Source organism: Protopterus annectens, chromosome 1.part1, assembly GCF_019279795.1.
Source record: "Protopterus annectens isolate FY-2018-M chromosome 1.part1, PAN1.0, whole genome shotgun sequence".
Lineage (NCBI taxonomy): Eukaryota > Metazoa > Chordata > Ceratodontiformes > Protopteridae > Protopterus > Protopterus annectens.
This window is the reverse complement of record NC_056726.1, coordinates 1,357,888,186-1,357,912,955: the sequence shown is the minus strand read 5'-3', so window position 1 is coordinate 1,357,912,955 and position 24,770 is coordinate 1,357,888,186. Positions and strand designations below refer to the sequence as shown.

General features: G+C 42.5%; 1 protein-coding gene across 1 annotated transcript in view; it reads right to left on the bottom strand.

Annotated features, from left to right (window-relative positions):
* SMAD4 (SMAD family member 4) overlaps positions 1 to 24,770 on the bottom strand; it is a 2,088,766-nt gene that overhangs the window by 1,082,684 nt on the left and 981,312 nt on the right. Inside the window, exon 6 of the mRNA XM_044082137.1 lies at positions 12,294 to 12,413. Coding sequence (XP_043938072.1) covers positions 12,294 to 12,413 — 120 coding nt within the window. The remainder of the gene's footprint in view (positions 1 to 12,293; positions 12,414 to 24,770) is intronic.

Genomic DNA, 24,770 nt, shown 5'->3' with positions numbered 1-24,770 from the left:
GTTGGCTGGTTGTTTAGGTGATTTGCCATGCAGCCAGATTTAAAGTCTTGAGCTGGCTGTGTAGAATCGGACTGTCTTGTTGGGTGAGCAGGTGAGGAATTTGTGGTAAAATCCATGGGGGCTGTGGGCCATGTTCCTTAGTATTGGATACCAGTGCTGGCGTGGCCAGTCTGGAGCAATGAGTATCATTTGTGGCCTCTCTAATCTGACTTTCAGCAGCACCTTTGCTAGAAGAGGCAGTGGAGGGAAGGCATACACTGTTAATGTTTTCCAACTGAATGTGAGGGTGTCCACTTTCCAAGCATGTGGGTGGAATGTCCTTGTGCAAAATTTTTGAAGTTGGTAGTTTTGGGGGTTGGCAAATAGATCTATGTCTGGGCGTCCCCATTTTTGAATTATCATTGCAAATACTTGTGGATCCAGTTTCCACTCGTGGGGATCCATGATGTTTCTGCTTAGATCGTCTGCCAATGTGTTTTTCTTTCCTGGCAGGAATTGTGCTTGTAATTGAACTTGGTAAGTCAGTGCTGTGTTCCACAGGGTCATTGCTTGCCTGCATAGACGGTAGGAGTGTGTACCCCCTTGCTTGTTTATGTACCACATTACTGTGGTATTGTCTGCATTTATTATTAGTTGTCCTGCGTGTAAGAGGTCCTTGAAAGCTGTACAGCTAGCATTTCTTTTTGATTGATGTGCAGATGCCTTTGATCTGTAGTCCATCTGCCTTGAATGCACTGTCCTGCCATGTGTGCTCCCCAGGCATAGTCTGATGCATCTGTTGTTATAGTTTGCCTGGCTGTGGTTAAGGTAAAAGGCTGACCCTTGTTGAGGTGACATGCCTGTGCCCACCATAGAAACTCCTGTTGAAGGCAGGGAATGAGTGGTATCATTGTTTCCAAGCTGTGGCTATGTTGAGTCCATACGCCTTTCAGGTACCACTGTAATTTCCTCATATACAGTTTTGCAAATGGTATTAGTAGTATGCAAGATGGCATGAATCCCAAGGCCTGCAGAATATTTCTTGCAGGGAGTTGGGTCTTTGTTGCCATTATTTTGAAGTATTGAGTCAGTTGTTGCTGCTTGTCTGGCGTGAGATAAGCCATCTGGGCTGTTGTATTCAAGCTGGCACCCAGGAATATTATGTTCTGTGAGGGCACTAGTTTGGATTTCTTTTTGTTTACTGTGTACCCTAGGCAACTTAGAAGGTGTTTGACAAACGCCAGATGTTTTAAAAGAATGTCCTTGCTTTCTGCTTGAATAAGGCAGTCATCCAGGTATGGGTATATTTGAATTCCTCTGTCTGCAGTATGCAATTACTGGTGCCCGGCATTTTGTGAAGACCCTGGGCGCAGTAGATAAGCCAAAGGGCAGTGCAGAGAATTGATAATGGGTTGAACCTGCAATGAAACAGAGGTATCTTCTGCAATTTTGTCAGATAGGGACATGCAGGTATGCCTCCTTGAGGTCCAACGTTACTAGCCAAGCCTTCTTGCCCAACATGGGAAGAAGCTGCTGTAGTGTTAGCAACTTGAATTTGGGTACTTGCAGATAGGTGTTTAGAATTGAAAGGTCCAGAATGGGTCTCCATGCTTTGTCCTTTCTGGGGACTAGGAAGAGTCTTGAGTAAAATCCTTGTCCTTGCTCCTGTGTAGGTACCTGTTGAATGGCTCTCATGTCCATGAGAGTTTAATTTGTTTTTGTGCCTCTGCCCATTGATTTGGTGGCAGGTTTGGCATTCCTTTTATCCTTGGCAAGGTGTGAAAATGGAATCTGTATCCTTGTGAGACAATGTCTAGGACCCATTTGTCCTTTGTGATGATGTGCCAGTTGTCTGCAAAAAGTGCTAATTTTCCTCCCAAGGGAGCTGCCAAGAGAGATTTGCTTGGAAGTTTGAAGGTTAAGTCATTGTGTTTGTCTTCTGGCAGCTTGGGGCCTGTCTTCTCCTCCTTTCTGGGTAGCGGCACCTCATTGGCGAGGTTTGTAAGGGCCTTGTGACTGACCTCTGCCCCTTGGGCATCTGTATTTGCCCCTTTGTGGTCTGTCAGAAGCTGGAAAGGACCAATTTTTGTTGGTCAATTTCTGCTGAAACGACGGGGTTGTGCCTGTAAAAAATCCTTGACAGTCTGCATAGACTTTGCCTTATTCTCCATTTTCTTTAAAACCTCTTCTGCTTTGACACCAAATAAGACATCCTGCTGTAAAGGTGCATCCAATAATTTTGCTATCAGGCAGGGTTTGTTCTTTTAACCAAGCATGTCTGCGTAAGACAGACCCAGTCACAGCTGCTCTACAGGAAGCTTCCAATGAAACAAATCCACATTGTAAAGTATGTTTGCCCACCTGTTCAGCTGCATGCAACAGATCCTGCATTTCCTTGAATTCAGACTGTTCAGAATGTGTGCTCATCTTTTGTTTTAATTGAGACATTAGGAATTGCTGATATTTCAGCATGTGAAACTGACAATTTAATGCTCTCATAGCTAGAGTAACTGAGGTGTATACCTTCTTTCCCCACCTATCTAGTGCTCTGGAGTCCCTTTCAGAGGGTACAGGATTTTTAGCCATAGAAGCCTTAGCCCCTTTGTGACCCTGGGAAATTGTTTCTGGGTCAGCAACAGGGCTTTTATAAAGGAATTTGAGAGAGTCAGGTACTCTGTAGTATCTGTCTGGTTTGGCTGGAGCAGGAGGTAGAGAGTCTGGATTTAGACTAGATTCTAAGTAAACATCCTCCACAATGTCTAAAACTGGAGGGATAGCAAGTGATCTGTGCTGGGGAAGTAAAAGGAACTCTCTGAGCCTTTTCTTTGAATCAGAGTAGTCCTGGCCTTCCCAGTGGAAATGTTACCTCATGGTATGTAAAGTTTCCCCAAAGGAATAGTCTTCAGGGGGAGATGCTGAGGGGATAGAGTCTTCAGCAGCTGAGTCTTCATAAGGGGGAAAAGTGTAATCCTGTTCGAATCTGAGGAAATTGAAACTTGGTCAGAAGCAGCATAATCCTCCTCTTGTCTTGGCCTGTTGTCTGGAGGGGGATGGGAACCCCTGATTAGGGTAATCAAATCTTCAGCCATCTTAAGCATCTGTTTCTTAGGCATGGGGCCTTGAACTGGAGACTGATGTACAGTCTTTTTAGGTTTTAATGGAGTTTTAAGCTTAGCATAAGATTTAATGGTGACTGTAGTCGGTCTGAAGACACCTTCTGCAACCAAAAGTGTTTCTACTTCACCGGGATCTACTTCTGCTCTGGTGTCGGAAGGGCCTAATGAAGATGGCTGCATCGGCCTAGTACTCTCCATTTGAGAATCTGAGGCTGTCTGTGGTTCCAATTCTGCTGTCATCAGGGGCTGCGTAGGCGCCTCACTGAAAACAGGAGAACCGGCAACAGGCCCAGCAGAGGCCTTGGAGTCTGGCTTGGTTCTAGGCTGCCTGTCCTTATCTTTGCGTTTTTTATGCATGCCGGTCGTCGGCTGCTCCGACGGCATGGTATAATTAAATTTCCTACCAAAGTAGTGTCGAGCGAAATCAAAGCGATGTTTGATAGTTCGTTTATTGAACCTAGCACAAAACAGACAACCAGTGACGTTGTGGTCTGGGCCTAGGCAAGGAATACAATAAGAATGGAAGTCCTTATGAGGTATTTGCTTCCCACAAGAAATGCAATTGTTAACTTTTTCGGATATCGCACTGAGGCAAGAAAAGGTTCCCCAACAGGGTACTTAGCTTTATTGAAGACTTCGGACTGAAACTGGATTCGAAAATCTCAGGTGTTGGCCGACGGGCACTTGCGAACTGCTTCTGCTTCGGGCACCGCGCGGCAAGAAAGACTGAAGAAAATGGCATTGGAAGCCTCTTATATACCCCTGGCGCACTGAAGTCAGGGAAGAAGCGACAGCAACTGATGCCGGACCAAGACTTCGGAAGTCTGGCCGACTGCGGGACCGCCTGACGGCAGGATAACCCAAGTGTGATGACTGCAGCAGGGTAACACGATGAACATCTCCTGTTGCAGGCAGGGGAATGAGAGGAATCATTGTTTCCAGGCTGTGACAATGCTGACTCCATAAACATTTTAGGTACCATTGAAGTTTCCTCATATGCAGTCTCGCATACGAAACTAGTACAATGCAGGATGCCATGAACCCCAAAGCCTGCGGAATTTGTCTTGCAGATAACTGGGTTTTTGTTGCCATTTGTTTGGAGTATGTTGTCAATTGCATTTGTTTGTCTGGCGTGAGGTAAGCCATCTGGGCAGATGTATTCAAGCTTGCACCCAGGAATGTAATTATTTGAGTGGGTACCAGTTATGATTTCTTTTCGTTTATGGTGTATCCTAGACATGCTAGAAGCCTTTTTAAAAATGCCAGATGTTGAAGAAGAGTGTCATTATCCTCTGCCTGAATGAGACAATCGTCCAGATGAGGATAAATTTGAAAGTTTCTTTGTCTGCAGAATGCAATTACTGGTGCCAGGCACTTTGTAAAGACCCAGGGCGTAGTAGATAAGCCAAAGGGCAGTGCAGAGAATTGGTAATGCAAGAAACATGCTTTGAAGCGGAGGTATCTTCTGCAAGATTCCCTTATTGGGATATGCAGGTATGCCTCTTTTAAGTCTAGAGTTACTAACCAAGCTTTCTTGCCTAGCATAGGAAGTAGCTGTTGTAAAGTCAGCATTTTGAATTTTGGAATGTCCAGGAACATGTTCGGAATGGGTAAGTCCAGTATTGGACGCTATGAATTGTCTTTTATGGGTACCAGGAAAAGTCTTGAATAAAATCCTTGTCCTTTTTCCTTTTCTGGTACCGGTTGAATAGCCCCTATATACATGAGGGACAAGATTTGTTTCTGGGCCTCTGCCCACTGGTTTTGTGGCAGATCTGGCCATCCGTTTGGAATTGCCAAAATGGAAATTAAATCTGTACCCCTGGGATACTATGTTTAATACCCACTTGTCCTGGGTAATTAACTGCCAATTTTGAGCATGAAGTGCTAGTTTCCCCCCAAGGGGCTGCCAAACGATAAGTGCTTGGAGATGGTAGAGGAAAGTCATTGAGACTGCTTACTGTAGGGTTGTCCTTTGTTACCTCCAGATTTGGAGGTGGAGGCACCCCATTGCTTTGACCTGTAAGATCCCTGTGATTGACATCTGGAGCCTTTTGAGCGCCTGGGTTTGCCCTGAGAGGCTCTGTTGGACGCAGGAAAGGACCAATTTTTAGTAGGCCAGTGCCTACTGAACCTGGGTGGCTGCACTTGCAAGAAATCTTTTACAGTTTTCATAGACTTAGCTTTGTCTCTTCTGCCTTATTACCAAACAGAGTGTCATGCTGCAAAGGGGCATCCAACAATTTAGCTTTAACATGATCAGGCAGATTTTGTTCCTTAAGCCAGGCATGCCTTCTTATCACAGATCCAGTAACGGCGGCCTTACAAGAGGCCTCCAAGGAATCAAAACCACATTGCAAAGTATGCTTTCCAACCTGTTCTGCTAAATGCAACAAATCCTGTAACTCTAATTTCCACACAATCAGAAATCAACATAATTTTCTGTTTCAGTAAGCCCATAACATGCTGCTGATATATAAGCATATGAAACTGGCAGTTTAAAGCCCTGATAGCCAATGTTGCAGACGTATAAACCTTCTTACCCCATCTAACCAGCGCCCTGGAATCGCTATCAGAAGGGGTAGGATTTTTGGCTGTAGAAGCCTTAACACCCTTGGGACCCTGAGAAATAGTCTCAGGATCAGCAGCAGGGTTTTTGAAATGAAATTTGTGGGAGTAAGGAACCCTGTAATATCTGTCTGGCTTACTAGGGGCCGGAGGCAGGGAATCAGGAGCCATGATTGATTCCGAGAACACATCATCAACAATGTCTAATACAGGAGGTACTGCCAAAGGCCTATGCAAAGTCTCTCCAAAAGAGTAATCCTCAGGAGGAAAAGCAGATGGGATGGATTCCTCTGCATCAGAATCATCATAACGTGGAATAGAAAATTCCTGATCAGAAGAGGAATCAGAAGAAACTGAAACCTGATCTGAAGATTCATAATCAGTGCCTAGCCAAGGCCTCTTGGGGGGGGGGGGGGGGGGCTTGGGAACCCCTGATCAAGGTAATTAAATCCCCAGCCATTTTGATCATTTGTTTTTTAGGCATAGGGGCCTGAGCACGTGGCTCACGCGTCGTTTTTTTTAGATATAGAAGTTGTTTTTGACCTTGTTTTTGTTGCTGGCATCGGTTTAATATAAAAATGTTGAGGCCTGAAAACACCCTCAGAAGCTGGTTCCTGCTCAGCGGCTCTGGACCCATCCAAGGGAGAGACATCTGCGGGTTCAATACTTTGCGAATCTCGCAGCATACTGGACTCCGAATGGGCCTTGGTACAGGCCTGCGACTCAAAAGTAGCGGGTATCAGGGGCTGCGAAAGCGCCTCACTGAGTACCAGTGAACTGGCGACTGGCTTAGGAGAAGCTTCGTCGTTTTTTACCTCGATGGTCTGCGTCTTTTTCCTTGCATTTTTTTGTGAACTCCGGTAGTCGGATTGCTAACCGACGACATTTCAGGTTAGTTAAATCTTGAACCAAAATATTTAGAAGCAAAAATATACCGACGCTTTACAGTGGTTAAGTTTAGCACAAAACCGACAGCAAGGTACTTTGTGATCAGGGTCTAGGCAAGGAATACAGTACAAATGAAAATGCTTATGAGGTATTTGCTTATCACAAGTAATGCAATTATTAACTTTTACTGACATCGGTAAGGAGCAAGAAAAAGGTTCCCCAACGGAGTACTTAGCTTTAGTTTGAAGACTTTGGTTCTGAAACTCAACGACGACAATTTCAGGAGTCAGCCGACCAGCACTTGCGAACTGCTACTGCTTCTGCTTCGGGCACCGCGTGGCAAGAAAGACGGATTAAAATGGCGAAAGCTGCATGTTTTATACCCCTGATGACCTGATGTCATGGAAGAAGAGACAGCAACCGACACAGGACCCAAGACTTTGTTATTCAGGCCGACTGAGGGCAACCTGCCAGTAGATTACCCAAATGTAATGACTGCAACAGTGAAACACGAAGAACATCTTCTTCAGCCTTACTGCCAAAGAAACGGTCCTGATTTAAAGGAGCATCTAACAATTTAGCTTTAACATGATCAGGCAAAGAGGCCTCTAATGAATCAAAACACTGCAAAGTATGTTTTCCAACTTGTTCGGCAGAATGCATTAAATCCTGTAATTCTTTATTTTCCACACTGTCAGGAATCAACATCATTTTCTGTTTAAGCAGTCCAATAACATGTTGCTGATACTTTAACATATGAAAACTGGCAGTTTAAAGCCCTAATGGCCAAGGATGCAGAAATGTAAACCTTCTTACCCCATCTATCCAGCGCCCTGGAGTCTCTATCAGAAGGGGTAGGATTTTTAGCAGTAGAAGCCTTAATGCCCTTGGGCCCCTGTGAAAAAGACTCGGGATCTGCAATAGGATTTTTGAAAAGGAACTTGTGGGACTCTGAGATCCTGTAGTACCGGTCAGATTTTCTAGAAGCAGGAGGCAGGTTATCAGGGGCCAAACTAGATTCCGAAAAAGCATCATCAACAATGTCTAGTACAGGAGGAATAGCTGAAGGCCTATGCTGAGGTAGGAGAAGGAAATCCCTTAGCTTCTTTTTTGAACTGGAAAAATCCTGGCTTTCTCAGTGGAAATGCTCCCTTAGAATATGTAAGGTTTCCCAAAAAGAAAAAACCTCAAGAGGGGAAGCAGAGGGAATAGAGTCCTCTGCATCAGAATCTTCATAAGTAGTTAAGGGCAAATCCAGATCATCAAAAGAATCATAAAAAACAGAATCCTGATCAGAAGATTCATAACCAACTTCAGTCATAGGCCTCTTAGAAGGGGGGGAGGGTTGGCTACCCCTGATTAGAGTTATTAGATCTTGTTTTTTAGGCATAGAGGCCTGAGCATGTGGCCTGGGCATCATTTTTTTAGACATGCATCGAGATTTAGGTCTAAGTAAAGAAGGAGGCGTCGATTTAATATGCAAGTCCGTAGGCCTGAATACACACTCAGAAGCCAGAGCCTGCACAGCAGCTCTGGACACATCCAAGGTAGAGACATCCGCAGGTTCAATAGCTGAAGCATCTCGTGGCATACCGGACTCCAAATGGGTCTCAGTAAAGGCCTGCAAAAAAAAAGCATCAGGTATCAGGGGCTGTGAAAGCGCCTCACGGAGTACCGGCAAACTGGTGACTGGCTTAGGAGAAGTATCATCGGCAGCTTTGGACCTCGGCTGCCTGTCTCTGTCTTTATCTTTGCGTTTTTTCGGAATCCCGGTAGTTGGATGGCTAACCGACATTTCTGGATAATTAATCCGAGAACAGAAATATTTAGAGGTGAAAATATATTGACGGAGAGTACGCTGATTAAATAAAGCACAAAACCGACAGCAAGGTACGTCGTGTCAGGGCCTAGGCATAAAATACAGTACGAATGAAAATCTTTATGAGGTATTTGCTTTCCACAAGTAATGCAATTATTAACTTTTACTGACATCGGTAAGGAGCAAGAAAAAGTTTCCCCAACGGGGTACTTAGCTTTACTTGAAGACTTCGGTTCTGAAACTCGAAAACGACAATTTTAGGAGTCAGCCAACTGGCACTTGCGAACTGCTTCTGCTTCGGGCACCGCACAGCAAGAAAGATTGATGTAATGGCATCGGCTGCATGTTTTATACCCCTGATCAACTGACGTCATGGAAGAAGGGACAGCACCGAAGCAGGACCAAAGACTTTGTTAAATCAGGCCGACTGAGGGCTGCCTGCAAGCAGATAACCAAAATGTAATGACTTTAACAGTGAAACGCGAAGAACATCTGATAGTGCATGTAGCCTGCTTTGAAGCGTAGCTATCTTCCACAGGATTCCCTTATTGGGATGTGCAGATAAGCTTCCTTTAAATCCAGTGCTGTCAACCAGGCATCTTTGCCTAGTATAGGAAGCAGCTGGTGAAAAGTTAGAATCTTGAATTTTGGAATCACCAAAAATGTATTTAGGATAGAGAGGTCCAGTATAGGATGCCAGGAGTTGTCTTTTCCGGGCACCAGGAAAAGTGTTGAGTAGAAACCTTGTCCCTGTTCCTCTTCTGGAACCGGCTGAACAGCCCTAATGCTTAAGAGAGCGATAATTTGCTTTTGAGCCTCTGCCAACTGGTTTGGGGGTAGGTCTGGCCAACCGTTTGGGGTTGGTAAGGAGTGAAAGTGGAATCTGTATCCTTGGGAAACTATATTTAAAACCCATTTGTCCTGGGTAATCAGTTCCCAATGTTTTGCCTGCCGGGCAGTCTTTCCCCCTAAGGGAACAGTCAGTTGTGCAGGGCTTGGAAGATTTAAAGTTAAGTCATTGAGACAGTTTACCATAGGGGAGAGTCTTACCATTCCCTGCTGTGAAGTGGGAGCCCCCCACTGCTTAGCCCTGTGAGTAACTCTGGGATTGAAGCCTGGGTGTTCTGCTGGTTCTGGGTTTGGACTGAGAAGGCCTGGAAGAGGCAGGAAGGGACCAATTTTTAGAGGGCCAATGCCTACTAAATCTGGGAGGCTGTACTTGTAGGAAATCTTTAACAGTTTGCATAGATTCAGCTTTTTCCGCCATCTTTTTAAGTACTACTTCTGCTTTGTTGCCAAACAGGCGGTCTTGGTTTAAGGGAGCATCCAGCAATTTAGCTTTAACATGATCTGGCAAAGATTGCTCCTTAAGCCAAGCATGCCTTCTAAGTACAGACCCAGTGACAGCAGCCCTGCAAGATGCTTCTAGTGAATAGAAACCACATTGCAAAGTATGTTTTCCAACTTGTTCAGCAGAATGCATTAAATCCTGTAAATCTTTATTTTTCAGCACAGTCAGGAATCAACATCTTTTTCTGTTTAAGCAATCCAATAATATGGCCCTGTTCAAAAGGAACCTTGATGATTGGATGGGAGATAGGAAATTCACCCCGGGGATCATGTCAGTCACCCTGCTAGACAGGGGCCCAGAGAAGTAAATATTGTGGGGAAAAAATTTCCAGGGAATTGTTATGGCTAGGCTTGCATAGGCCTTAGGGCCGATAGCCTAGTACCAACCTATGAACCTATATGCTGCTGATACTTTAACATATGAAACTGGCAGTTTAAGGCCCTAATGACCAAGGCTGCAGAAGTGTATACCTTCTTACCCCATCTATCCAGCACCCTGGAATCTCTATCAGAGGGGGTAGGATTTTTGGCAGTAGTAGCCTTAATGCCCTTGGGTCCCTGTGAAATTGTCTCAGGATCCGCAGTAGGATTTTTAAAAAGGAACTTGTGAGAGTCAGGAACCCTGTAATATCTAACAGGTTCTCTGGGAGCAGGAGGTAGAGAGTCAGGAGCCAAGCTAGATTCCGCAAAGGCATCATCAACTATGTCCAGTACAGGGTGGATAGCTAAAGGCCTGTGCTGGGGCAGGAGTAAGAAATCCCTAAGCTTCTTTTTACAGTCAGAGTAATCCTGACTTTCCCAGCGAAAATGCTCCCTAAGAGTATCTAAGGTTTCACCAAAAGAGAAATCATCGGAGGGGAAGCAGAGGGAATAGAGTCCTCTGCATCAGAATCCTCATAGGTAGATAAGGGTAAATCCTGGTCATCAGAGGAAACAGAAATTTCAGAATCCTGATCAGAAGAATCATAAGCAAAGTCAGTCCTAGGTCTCTTAGAGGGGGAAGATTGGCTTCCCCTGATTAAAGTAATAAGGTCTTCAGCCATTCTTCTCATTTTTTTTAAGGCATAGAGGCCTGACCATGCGGTCTGGGCATCGGTTTTCTAGGCATGGATCAAGTTTTAGGCCTTGATGAAGAAGATGGCGTCGGTTTAATATGCAAGTCAGTAGGCCTGAATACACCCCCAGAAACTGGTGCCTGCACAGCGGCTCCGGACTCATCCAAGGTAGAGACATCCGCAGGTTCCACATTTGAAGCATCTCGTAGCATACCGGACTCCGAATGGGTCTCAGTAGAGGCCTGCGAATCTGAAGTAGCGGGTATTAGGGGCTGTGAAAGTGTCTCATTGAGTACCAGCGAACCGGCGACTAGCTTAGAAGCGTCGGCAGCTTTGGACCTATGCGGTCTGTCTCTGTCTTTATCTTTGTGTTTTTTTCAGAATGTCGGTAGTTGGGTGACTTATCGAAGCCATATCTGGACAATTGAAGAGAGTACCAAAATATGTAGAAGCGTAAATAAACAGATGATGAATAGTTTGTTGTTTAAATAAGGCACAAAACTGACAGCGAGGTACGCCATGGTCAGGGCCTAGGCAAAGAATGCAGTACGAATGAAAATCTTTATGAGGTATTTGCTTTCCACAAGAAATACAATTATTGACTTTTACTGACATCGGTTTAGAGCAAGAAAAAGTTTCAGCGGGTACTTAACAACTGAAGACTTCGGTTCTGAAACTCGAAAATGAAAATTTCAGGAGTCAGCCGACCGGCACTTGCGAACTGCTTCTGCTTCGGGCACTGCACGGCAAGAAATACAGATGTAATGGCATCAGCTGCATGTTTTAAACCCCTGACTACCAGACGTCATGGAAGATGAGACAGCAACAGACACAGGACCCAAGACTTTGTTAATCAGGCCAACTGAGGGCTACTGCAAGCAGATAACTCAAATGGGATGACAGCAACAGTGAAACACGAAGAACATCAGGAAATTGTATTGCTTCATTTAAGCAGAGTTCTGTTATAGCCTTGGGCATGAAGGCGGCGTTAGCTCTTGATGAAACCCAAGAAAAGGTTCTCTACACATTAGTACCTATAGCTCAGATATTCTCCTGGCTGAGGTGACTGCTACAAGAAGTCTGCTTTCCATGAAAAGAATCTAAACTCTGAGGAATGCTTAAAGTGGGGTAAAGTGAGGTATAATGAATACAGATACAAGTAAAACATTATTGGGCTAAATTCGTGGCTAGGCTTGTAAGGGACTCAGGGCCAATAGCCTAGTAACTTCCTATGATCCTATGAACACTAAGTTGATTTCCCAGGAAGGTATGTGGAGTGGGCCCTCCTGGGTGACCTTAAGTGGATAATGCCTTTGAAGAACTATTTCATCATAAGTGGTGAAAACAAAAGTTGCACTTGCAGGCCAGTAGAGATGGCAGAATCATGTACTTGGATATAAGAGTAAGAGAGCCTTGAAGAGCTCCGCCAAATATATTCAAACCATAAATTATAACAGTATATTTATACATTATACAAGACAAGCATAAAAAACACAGAAAAATTCCCGAAAAACTTACTGTGATGGTAAGTAGCTGGCTGAGGTGGGAAACCATTCTGCTGAGTTCCTTGGGAAGGTACTGAAGGAATCTGTAAAAGCCCATCACTGTGGCTGCTTTGCAGCATACTGCTTGGCTGACCTAGTGGATCAAGTTTAGAGAAAATTAACACTTAAAAAATAAAAATGCAATGTAGAATCTACCTGAAGAATGAAAAGGTGGCATGACTCATCTAAAGTCACAGAGTGGATACTAGAATGACAGGATCGGAAAAGCAATTTTTTGCTCATTTTGGCTCCTTATCACAAGACCTTAACTAATGTACTTGGAGAGTACATCAAAAAAATAAATAAACTGCATATTACTAAACAGCTTGAAACAATGTCAACCAAAAGTTTGGACATCCTTCTCATTACTGTTTTTGTTCATTCTGTCTCATGTTATAAAGGCTCACAAACTAGAGTCAAACGAAAATGGTTGTTTGTCCCACATACTCAACACAGAATCAAAACCAGAAAATCTTGTTCTGGATGCAAGTAAAACATTAACAACTTCATACTGTTAAACTCTACATGCTTTCTGTCAGCAAACCGGTTACTTAAAGTCTGCATTACGTACTGTCTGGCAAAGCTTTTTAAAAGAGAGTGACCATATATGAGACGAGATGGTACAAGTGAACTTTACTGTTGTCACACTACATACGAAACTGCAGAAATATTAACTGCACTTCAGTGACAAATTACATCTGCTATTCTTCCACTAGCCAGAAAAAGTATAGATGTTTGTGTTTCATTGCTGCAGTCATCACACTTGGGTTATCTGCCTGCAGGTCGCCCTCAGTCAGCCCGAATACCAGAGTCTTGGGATATCTGCATCAGATGCTGTCGCCTCATCCATGATGTCAGGGGTAAAAAACATGCAGACGACACCATTACATCAGCTTTTCTTGCCATACGGGAGCCTGAAGCAAAAGCAGTTCGCAAGTGCCAGTCGGCAGCTACCTGAAATTTTCATTTTTCGAGTTTCAAACCTGAAGTCTTCTAAAGCAAAGTACCCCGTTGGGGATCCTTTTTTCTTCCTCTAACTGATGTCAGAAAAAGTTAATAGTCTTACCTGTGGAAAGCAAATACCTCACAGAGATTTTCATTCTTACTGCGTCACCTGTTTAAGCTCAGACCATGACGTCCCTCGCTGTCGGTTTTGTGCCTTGTTCAATGCCCGAACTATTCGTAGTCAGGCTATTTTTGTCTCTAAATTCTTTCACTCTCATTCTCCGTATTAGGAAATGGCTTCGGTAAGCCATCCGACTACTGATCTTCCGAAAAAACGCAAAGATAAAGACAGAGACAGACCGCATAGGTCTAAAACTCCCGACGACGCTTCCCTTAAGCTAGTCGACAGTCCACCGGTACTCAGTGAGGCGTTATCGCAACACCTGTTAACCGCTTCTACAGATTCGCAGGCTTCTACTGAGACCCATTTGGAGTCCGGTATGCCGTAAGATGCTTCTTCGACTATGGAACCTGCAGATGTTTCTACCTTACATGGGTCTGGAGCCGATGTGCAGGAAGAACTTGCTATATTCAACTGGACATATAAGAGAATTTAAGTACCTTTATCTGTTCTTTTTTTTCAAAAAAATACAGTATTTAAATTGATTTTGACTGTGTGGAAGGAATATTAGCTGAACTGGAAGTTTTCACTCTGCTCCTCAGTGTGGAAGGAATATTAGCTGAACTGGAAGTTAGTCAGTGTTTGCTGAATTTTGTTATTTGCTAGTAATTACAGGTGTGGGGGTAGTCACATTCTTTGATTTCCTGTCCTTGCCTATTTAAGTGGTACAGTGTGAAATATTTTCTGCTTAAAAACCTCAGCTTTGGCCGGCTAAGAACTTGCTATATTCAACTGGACGTATAAGAGAATTTAAGTACCTTTATCTGTTCTTTTTTTCAAAAAATACAGTATTTAAATTGATTTTGACTGTGTGGAAGGAATATTAGCTGAACTGGAAGTTTTCACTCTGCTCTTCAGTGTGGAAGGAATATTAGCTGAACTGGAAGTTAGTCAGTGTTTGCTGAATTTTGTTATTTGCTAGTAATTACAGGTGTGGGGGTAGTCACATTCTTTGATTTCCTGTCCTTGCCTATTTAAGTGGTACAGTGTGAAATATTTTCTGCTTAAACCCTCAGCTTTGGCAGGCTAAGAACTTGCTATATTCAACTGGACGTATAAGAGAATTTAAGTACCTTTATCTGCTCTTTTTTAAAAAAAAAAAATACAGTATTTAAATTGATTTTAACTGTGTGGAAGGAATATTAGCTGAACTGGAAGTTTTCACTCTGCTCTTCAGTGTGGAAGGAATATTAGCTGAACTGGAAGTTAGTCAGTGTATGCTGAATTTTGTTATTTGCTAGTAATTACAGGTGTGGGGGTAGTCACATTCTTTGATTTCCTGTCCTTGCCTATTTACGTGGTACAGTGTGAAATATTTTCTGCTTAAAAACCTCAGCTTTGGCCGGCTAAGAACTTGCTATATTCAACTGGATGTATAAGAGAATTTAAGTACCTTTATCTGTTCTTTTTTTTTTCAAAAAAATACAGTACTTAAATTGATTTTAACTGTGTGAAAGGAATATTAGCTGAACTGGAAGTTTTCACTCTGCTCTTCAGTGTGGAAGGAATATTAGCTGAACTGGAAGTTAGTCAGTGTTTGCTGAATTTTGTTATTTGCTAGTAATTACAGGTGTGGGGGTAGTCACATTCTTTGATTTCCTGTCCTTGCCTATTTAAGTGGTACAGTGTGAAATATTTTCTGCTTAAAAACTCAGCTTTGGCCGACTAAGAACTTGCTATATTCAACTGGACGTATAAGAGAATTTAAGTACCTTTATCTGTTCTTTTTTCAAAAATACAGTATTTAAATTGATTTTGACTGTGTGGAAGGAATATTAGCTGAACTGGAAGTTTTCACTCTGCTCTTCAGTGTGGAAGGAATATTAGCTGAACTGGAAGTTAGTCAGTGTTTGCTGAATTTTGTTATTTGCTAGTAATTACAGGTGTGGGGGTAGTCACATTCTTTGATTTCCTGTCCTTGCCTATTTAAGTGGTACAGTGTGAAATATTTTCTGCTTAAAACCTCAGCTTTGGCCGCTAAGAACTTGCTATATTCAACTGGACGTATAAGAGAATTTAAGTACCTTTATCTGTTCTTTTTTCAAAAAATACAGTATTTAAATTGATTTTGACTGTGTGGAAGGAATATTAGCTGAACTGGAAGTTTTCACTCTGCTCTTCAGTGTGGAAGGAATATTAGCTGAACTGGAAGTTAGTCAGTGTTTGCTGAATTTTGTTATTTGCTAGTAATTACAGGTGTGGGGTAGTCACATTCTTTGATTTCCTGTCCTTGCCTATTTAAGTGGTACAGTGTGAAATATTTTCTGCTTAAAACCTCAGCTTTGGCTAAGAACTTGCTATATTCAACTGGACGTATAAGAGAATTTAAGTACCTTTATCTGTTCTTTTTTCAAAAAATACAGTATTTAAATTGATTTTGACTGTGTGGAAGGAATATTAGCTGAACTGGAAGTTTTCACTCTGCTCTTCAGTGTGGAAGGAATATTAGCTGAACTGGAAGTTAGTCAGTGTTTGCTGAATTTTGTTATTTGCTAGTAATTACAGGTGTGGGGGTAGTCACATTCTTTGATTTCCTGTCCTTGCCTATTTAAGTGGTACAGTGTGAAATATTTTCTGCTTAAAACCTCAGCTTTGGCGGCTAAGAGCTTGCTATATTCAACTGGACATATAAAAGAAATTAAGTACCTTTATGTTTTCTTTTTTTCAAAAAATACAGTATTTAAATTGATTTTGACTGTGTGGAAGGAATATTAGCTGAACTGGAAGTTTTCACTCTGCTCTTCAGTGTGGAAGGAATATTAGCTGAACTGGAAGTTAGTCAGTGTTTGCTGAATTTTGTTATTTGCTAGTAATTACAGGTGTGGGGGTAGTCACATTCTTTGATTTCCTGTCCTTGCCTATTTAAGTGGTACAGTGTGAAATATTTTCTGCTTAAAAACCTCAGCTTTGGCCGTTTAAGAACTTGCTATATTCAACTGGACGTATAAGAGAATTTAAGTACCTTTATCTGTTCTTTTTTTTCAAAAAATACAGTATTTAAATTGATTTTGACTGTGTGGAAGGAATATTAGCTGAACTGGAAGTTTTCACTCTGCTCTTCAGTGTGGAAGGAATATTAGCTGAACTGGAAGTTAGTCAGTGTTTGCTGAATTTTGTTATTTGCTAGTAATTACAGGTGTGGGGGTAGTCACATTCTTTGATTTCCTGTCCTTGCCTATTTAAGTGGTACAGTGTGAAATATTTTCTGCTTAAAAACCTCAGCTTTGGCCGGCTAAGAACTTGCTATATTCAACTGGACGTATAAGAGAATTTAAGTACCTTTATCTGTTCTTTTTTTTCAAAAAAATACAGTATTTAAATTGATTTTGACTGTGTGGAAGGAATATTAGCTGAACTGGAAGTTTTCACTCTGCTCTTCAGTGTGGAAGGAATATTAGCTGAACTGGAAGTTAGTCAGTGTTTGCTGAATTTTGTTATTTGCTAGTAATTACAGGTGTGGGGGTAGTCACATTCTTTGATTTCCTGTCCTTGCCTATTTAAGTGGTACAGTGTGAAATATTTTCTGCTTAAAAACCTCAGCTTTGGCCGGCTAAGAACTTGCTATATTCAACTGGACGTATAAGAGAATTTAAGTACCTTTATCTGTTCTTTTTTTCATAAAAATACAGTATTTAAATTGATTTTGACTGTGTGGAAGGAATATTAGCTGAACTGGAAGTTTTCACTCTGCTCTTCAGTGTGGAAGGAATATTAGCTGAACTGGAAGTTAGTCAGTGTTTGCTGAATTTTGTTATTTGCTAGTAATTACAGGTGTGGGGGTAGTCACATTCTTTGATTTCCTGTCCTTGCCTATTTAAGTGGTACAGTGTGAAATATTTTCTGCTTAAAACCTCAGCTTTGGCCGGCTAAGAACTTGCTATATTCAACTGGACGTATAAGAGAATTTAAGTACTTTTATCTGTTCTTTTTTCAAAAAACTACAGTATTTAAATTGATTTTGACTGTGTGGAAGGAATATTAGCTGAACTGGAAGTTTTCACTCTGCTCTTCAGTGTGGAAGGAATATTAGCTGAACTGGAAGTTAGTCAGTGTTTGCTGAATTTTGTTATTTGCTAGTAATTACAGGTGTGGGGGTAGTCACATTCTTTGATTTCCTGTCCTTGCCTATTTAAGTGGTACAGTGTGAAATATTTTCTGCTTAAAACCTCAGCTTTGGCCGGCTAAGAACTTGCTATATTCAACTGGACGTATAAGAGAATTTAAGTACCTTTATCTGTTCTTTTTTTTCAAAAAAAATACAGTATTTAAATTGATTTTGACTGTGTGGAAGGAATATTAGCTGAACTGGAAGTTTTCACTCTGCTCTTCAGTGTGGAAGGAATATTAGCTGAACTGGAAGTTAGTCAGTGTTTGCTGAATTTTGTTATTTGCTAGTAATTACAGGTGTGGGGGTAGTCACATTCTTTGATTTCCTGTCCTTGCCTATTTAAGTGGTACAGTGTGAAATATTTTCTGCTTAAAAACCTCAGCTTTGGCCGGCTAAGAACTTGCTATATTCAACTGGACGTATAAGAGAATTTAAGTACCTTTATCTGTTCTTTTTTTCAAAAAATACAGTATTTAAATTGATTTTGACTGTGTGGAAGGAATATTAGCTGAACTGGAAGTTTTCACTCTGCTCTTCAGTGTGGAAGGAATTTTAGCTGAACTGGAAGTTAGTCAGTGTTTGCTGAATTTTGTTATTTGCTAGTAATTACAGGTGTGGGGGTAGTCACATTCTTTGATTTCCTGTCCTTGCCTATTTAAGTGGTACAATGTGAAATATTTTCTGCTTAAAAACCTCAGCTTTGGCCGGCTAAGAACTTGCTATATTCAACTGGACGTATAAGAGAATTTAAGTACCTTTATCTGTTCTTTTTTTTCAAAAAAATACAGTATTTAAATTGATTTTGACTGTGTGGAAGGAATATTAGCTGAACTGGAAGTTTTCACTCTTCTCTTCAGTGTGGAAGGAATATTAGCTGAACTGGAAGTTAGTCAGTGTTTGCTGAATTTTGCTATTTGCTAGTAATTACAGGTGTGGGGGTAGTCACATTCTTTGATTTCCTGTCCTTGCCTATTTAAGTGGTACAGTGTGAAATATTTTCTGCTTAAAAACCTCAGCTTTGGCCGGCTAAGAACTTGCTATATTCAACTGGACATATAAGAGAATTTAAGTACCTTTATCTGTTCTTTTTTTTTCAAAAAAATACAGTATTTAAATTGATTTTGACTGTGTGGAAGGAATATTAGCTGAACTGGAAGTTTTCACTCTGCTCTTCAGTGTGGAAGGAATATTAGCTGAACTGGAAGTTAGTCAGTGTTTGCTGAATTTTGTTATTTGCTAGTAATTACAGGTGTGGGGGTAGTCACATTCTTTGATTTCCTGTCCTTGCCCATTTAAGTGGTACAGTGTGAAATATTTTCTGCTTAAAAACCTCAGCTTTGGCCGTTTAAGAACTTGCTATATTCAACTGGACGTATAAGAGAATTTAAGTACCTTTATCTGTTCTTTTTTTTCAAAAAAATACAGTATTTAAATTGATTTTGACTGTGTGGAAGGAATATTAGCTGAACTGGAAGTTTTCACTCTGCATTTCAGTTAGTCCCACCCACCCTCCCTGTTTTTGTTTTGGTGTTAATCTTAGTGGCCTTGCAGCTGCCCGCCCCTCTTGTAAATTTGTGTTTGGATACTCCTTCTGGACCCATCTCATTTGCTCACTCAACTGAGTGCAGTGAGATCATATTCTGATTTCAGGCACTCCTACTGTGAACAAAGAGAGCATCTGGGTAACAGAAAAAAAAAATGTAAGCTTCTTTCCTGCCTTTCCTGTTAAGTGGTATAGACTATTTGTAGGCTTCTGAGCCCCCAAGCCCTTCTGTGTTGGAGGGAAGCCTTCTAGCTTAGTTTTTTTTTTCCTATAACTAGCCAGTTTTCTAGTTTCAGCACTCAAATCTGTTTCTTTGATCTCCAGCACTTGTTCAGGAAAAAAAAAAAAAAAAGAAGAAGAAAAAAAAATTTTTCATCTGCTTTTACTGTACTTGTGTTTCTACCTACTTTTTTTTTTACTTTTGCATCATCTTAAAAGTACTCAATTGTATTTATTACTGCCTGGTGTAACTCATTCTAAGCCTTCTGGTTTAAACACTTGGGCTTCGGACCAGTTGTTTTGCACTGAGAGGGTTTGTGGTCTGCACTGTAGTGGCAGAACAGGTAGCTTACATCCTTCTAGGTTGGGAACTGCTGATTGAGGGCTCAGTGTCTGTTATTCTAAAAGTGTACTAATTCTGGTTTAAGCACTTGGACTTTCAGGCCAGTTATTTTACATTAAGAGGGTTTGTGGTCTGCACTCTTGTGGGAGGAGAGGCTGGACTCTGCCCTTCTGAGCTGGGAATTTCTGATTGAAGGCTTATAGTGCATGCATATCTGAACTGCTTCTTACTAAAGTTGGTGCGCCTTGTTTGCTGTGGCATAGACTGGATTCGGGCCTGCTGGATCTAGCTTTGTTTGTGTAACTTGAGCACTAATCCAGGCATTCTCTAAAGTATTCAATTGTATTTATTACTGCTTGGTAGTAACTTGATTAAAGTTTAGCTGTCATTCTACAGTTATTTTACATGAAGAAGGTTTGTGGTCTGCACTCTTGTGGGAGAAGAGGCTGGACTCTGCCCTTCTGAGCTGGGAAGTTCTGGTTAAAGGTTTATAGTGCCTGAATATTTGAACTGTATCTTACTGAAATTGGTACACCTTGTTTGCTGTAGCATAGACTAGATCCAGGCCTGCTGAATCTAGCTTTGTTTATATGCTTGTTGTTTGTTTGCTTGTTATTTCCCTGGAATGCTAATTCCACCTAATACGCGGCTTCTCAGCGCTTCTGTGGATCACTAGTGATATCTGCATTGCTTACTGTACTTATTTCCTTGTTTCACTTGAAAGAAAGTTACTGTTTGTTGTTTTTGCATTTAAGTTACCTGTAACACATTGCACTTAAGTTACCTAACACTTGCTCACTAAAGCAATTATATGTCAGCACTAAAAATTAAAAGCACTACACCCTCACTCCCCACTGGCCCTGGTTTTCAATTATTAAGGAATTCCCAATATTATTCTAGCATGTCCAAAGGTCAGTTGTCAATCTCCTTTCCGGTCCAGCTGGTGAATCTGGGAATCTTGAGGCAATGTTACAACTGCCTCATGTACACAGACAACCCTCTCCTCCTCCCAACAAATTCCAACACATGTGAGAGATGCAACCCTATAGCCAAACTGGAGGCTAAGCTCTCTCAACTCAGTACTGGCATAACCAGTCAGGAGGAGAAAGAAACCACACTCACTACAATTCCAGTCTCACATAGACCTACCACGACAGCAAACCAAACACATAATCACACAAAAACATACTCGGAGGCTCTAAATAAAGATCTGCCGAAGCAGCAGAGACCTCCAAAGCAGACACCCAAGCAGCCGCTACCCAAAACAAAACACGTGCAACACATATCTCACAAAGCCAGTGTGCCAAACAGTCACAGCCCTTAAGACTAAACAACACACCTGATACACTTGTAATAAGTGACTATCGTCAGGCACACTGACGTCCCGCTCACCAGGCTGAACAAGGAGAGGGTCACGGTGAGCAGCCTGTCAGGAGCTAGGATCCGCCACATAACACAAGCACTCAGGTCACTCCAAGGCAAGTACAAATATGACTCAGTCATTGTCCATGCTGGTGTGAATGACCTGAGACGTACCTCCCTTGACTACATGAAAAGAGACATAAAGGAGCTCTCTGAGCATGTAGCCCAAGCCGGTATGACCCTGACCTTGAGTAGCATCTTACCCTCACCAAGAATGATGCCACAATATGAAGACAAGATGATCAATTTCAACAATTGGCTTAAGTACTGGTGTCATTCAAAGGGGATCCAATGCCTGTCAGCTTGGGATGATATGCCCGACAAGCCACGATGCTTCGCTAAAGATGGCTTGCACCTGTCACCCCTGGGCTTTTGGATATTGGTAAAGGCTCTTGCTACCCCCATAGTGTCTTTTTTAGGCAAGGCTCAAAAGACAAACCCACCTCCATAGGTATCACAAGGGATAAGAAACTAAGAGTAATGCTACTCAATGCCAGAAGTCTAAACCTCAAGATGCACGCACTCGAAACTCTCCTTAGCATGGAAAACATCGATATCTGTGCAGTAACAGAAACCTGGTTCAGGGCTCCCGAGAGCACCCCAGCACTACCAGGTTATACCTCATACCATGCTTTTCGGCCCCAAAACTTGGAGCGAACCACAGAAGGAGGGGGGTATCGATATTCATCAAAGATACCCACACCTCCAGGTTGGTGGCAAAGCACGAAGCATCAGAGACTATCCATGTGCAACTAACAGTGGGTAAAACTGCCTTCCAGTTTATAGCCTGCTACAGACCACCCTCCCAAACCCAGGAATCCCACTCGGCCTTCCTGAGAACACTGGAAAATATGAAGGTCTCTCCAAACACCATTATATTGGGTGACTTCAACTACCCAAACATAGACTGGGAGCATTACTCTAGCTCCAGCACCCTAGCCCAAAGGTTCCTAGAATTTATAAACTCAAATGCTATGGAACAACTTGTTACCACTCCCACAAGTGGGGAAAACATACTGGACCTGATCATCACCAACATGGGGACTCTATGCACCAGACCAGAAGTGTATCCCTCACTGGTAAGATCAGACCATAAACTAATCTCACTGGATATTCACATCCCGACCCCACCCCCTGCCCAGAAAACCACAGTGAAAAACTTCTCTAAAGCAAATTTTACACTCCTCAAAACTGAGGTGGAATCTTTCAAAGCCCCCGGGCCTGTGGAAAATATGGCCCAGACCACAGAATCTTTTATAAACGCATTCTATGAACACCTTCAGGAATGCATGGATCATGCGATCCCAAATAAAACCAAGACCCAATCCTCCAAAGGCAGACATCCTGTCTGGTGGACCCCAGCCATAAACAAACTATACAATAGAAGGAGGAAGCTACTAAATGATAAAGCAAAATCCCAAAAAGGGAAGGCATCACTGATCAGTATTAGCAAAAAACTATGGGCACACATAAAATTGTCTAAGGCCAGCTTCAAGAGAAAAATTGCACAGGACACTAAGGATAATCACAAGGCTTTCTTTAGTTATGTTAGGAACCTGGGTGGTAATTCCCAGATATGCTCAGAATTAGTCCAAAATGACAAAAAATACAGGAAATCCACAGACATTACCAACATCCTAGCTGACAGGTTCAGCGCAAACTTCTCCCACCAAAGGGCAAATATCTATCCCAGCAGAGTGCTGCCCCTGACATCTCAGATGCTCAGGTAAGAGCCGCCTCTCCAAAGCAAAAACACAGCACCAATGGGACCAGATGGTGTCCCGGCTGCGTCCTACATGAACTCCAAGAAGAGCTAAACCCAAACATAAAACTACTGTTCAATCTCAGCCTTACTACAGGATATGTGCCCAAAGAGTGGCGTACAGCAACAGTGGTCCCTCTCCATAAAGGTGGTGCCTCGACGGATCCTGGAAACTATCGCCCCATAAGCCTGACTAGCTTGGTCTGCAAAGCTATGGAAAGGATCATCATGGACCTCATAAATAAAGATATTGGGGACCTACAAACACTGGATCCTACCCAGTTCGGCTTTGTTAAAGGCAGATCCTGCCTCTTAAACCTGGTTGATTTCTTTGAAACAGTCACCAAGGCCATTGACGAGGGGAAGGTGATCCACACAGCCTACCTGGACCTCGCAAAAGCCTTCGATACAATACCCCACTCGGGCATTATAGATAAGCTCACCAGCTTAAATATAAACCCCTATGTCACTAGATGGATTGCAAACTGGCTCAAGGACAGAACCCACATGGTTAGAATTGCTGGAGCCATGTCAGACTCCAAACCAGTTACAAGTGGTGTCCCACAAGGCTCAGTCCTGGGACCTCTCTTGCTCGGTATATATTTCTCGGAGGTACAGGCCAACACAGAAGGACTGTGGCTGACCAAGTTCGCAGATGACTGCAAACTGGGCGCCATAATCGACTCTCCAGCCGACACAAGCATCCTCCAAAAGGGCCTCATAGAAACAGACAACTGGTGCCAGAGCCATGGCCTCAAGCTAAATGCCAAAAAGTGTATAGTCATCCCCTTTGGCAAAAACAAAGTGCCCACAAATTACCACATAGGTGGAAATCCATTAAGTACAGAAGAAGTAATTAGGGACCTGGGGACCCAAGTTGATAGCAATCTCTCATTTGACAACCACGTGGCCAAAGTGGTTAGAAAAACATTTTATATAGCCCACCTAATCATGAAGGGATTCACATCTAGATCAGGGGAGGTCATCGTGCCTCTTCACTCATCCCTCATCTACCCATAATTGAGTACAATGCCCCTTTTGGGATGTACCTTACCAGACACCTGCAGCAACTGGAAAGACCCCAAAAGTACCTCACCAAGAGGATCAAAGGGCTCAAACAGATGCCATATGCTGCCCGGTTAAAGAAACTCCAGCTCTACTCAGTGGCATACCACCTGTTCAGAGGCGATCTGTGCCTGACGTATAAAGCCATGTCCAACCCGGAATTAATGGACATGCTGCACCTCAGAAAATCCAAATCCCATCGAGCTACGCGCTCGAGAGACTTGAACCTCAGCACTGAAATAAATAGGACATGCTGGAGGGACAGATTCATAACCAGAGGCTCCCTTCACTCTGGAATAAAATCCCAGTCCAGGTTAGGCAGAGTCCCTCATTGACTCTCTTCAAGAGGAATCTTGATGAGTGGATGGGAGATCGTAGGTTTACCCCGGGTATCACTTCTGTGTCACTGTTAGACAGAGGCACAGTATACTAACCTCGAAAAAGGGCATAGCAAAATAAATTTAAAATGGGTGGCGAAAGCCAAACACATTCTGGCTAGGCTTATAAATGCCCTAGGGCAGATAGCCTAGTATGAACCTATGAACTAGCTCCTGAGGGTGCATTCAGACCTTCCGATGTTCATATCAAACAGACTACTTCGTTAATGACTAAATCTACCGAATTTCTCAGGCCCAGAGTTCACACTACCCCTAGGAAAATGACGACCAAAGCACATTCTCAAGCTCCCATGCCACAGAAACAAATGCTTAGAATGACTGAAGACCTTACTACTTTAATTAGGGGAAGCCAGCCTTCCCCCTCTAAAAGACAAAGAATTGATCTTCCTTCTGATTCTTCAGACCACGAGTCTGATGACTCTGACCCCTGTGATTACCAGGACATACCTTTGTCTACCTATGATG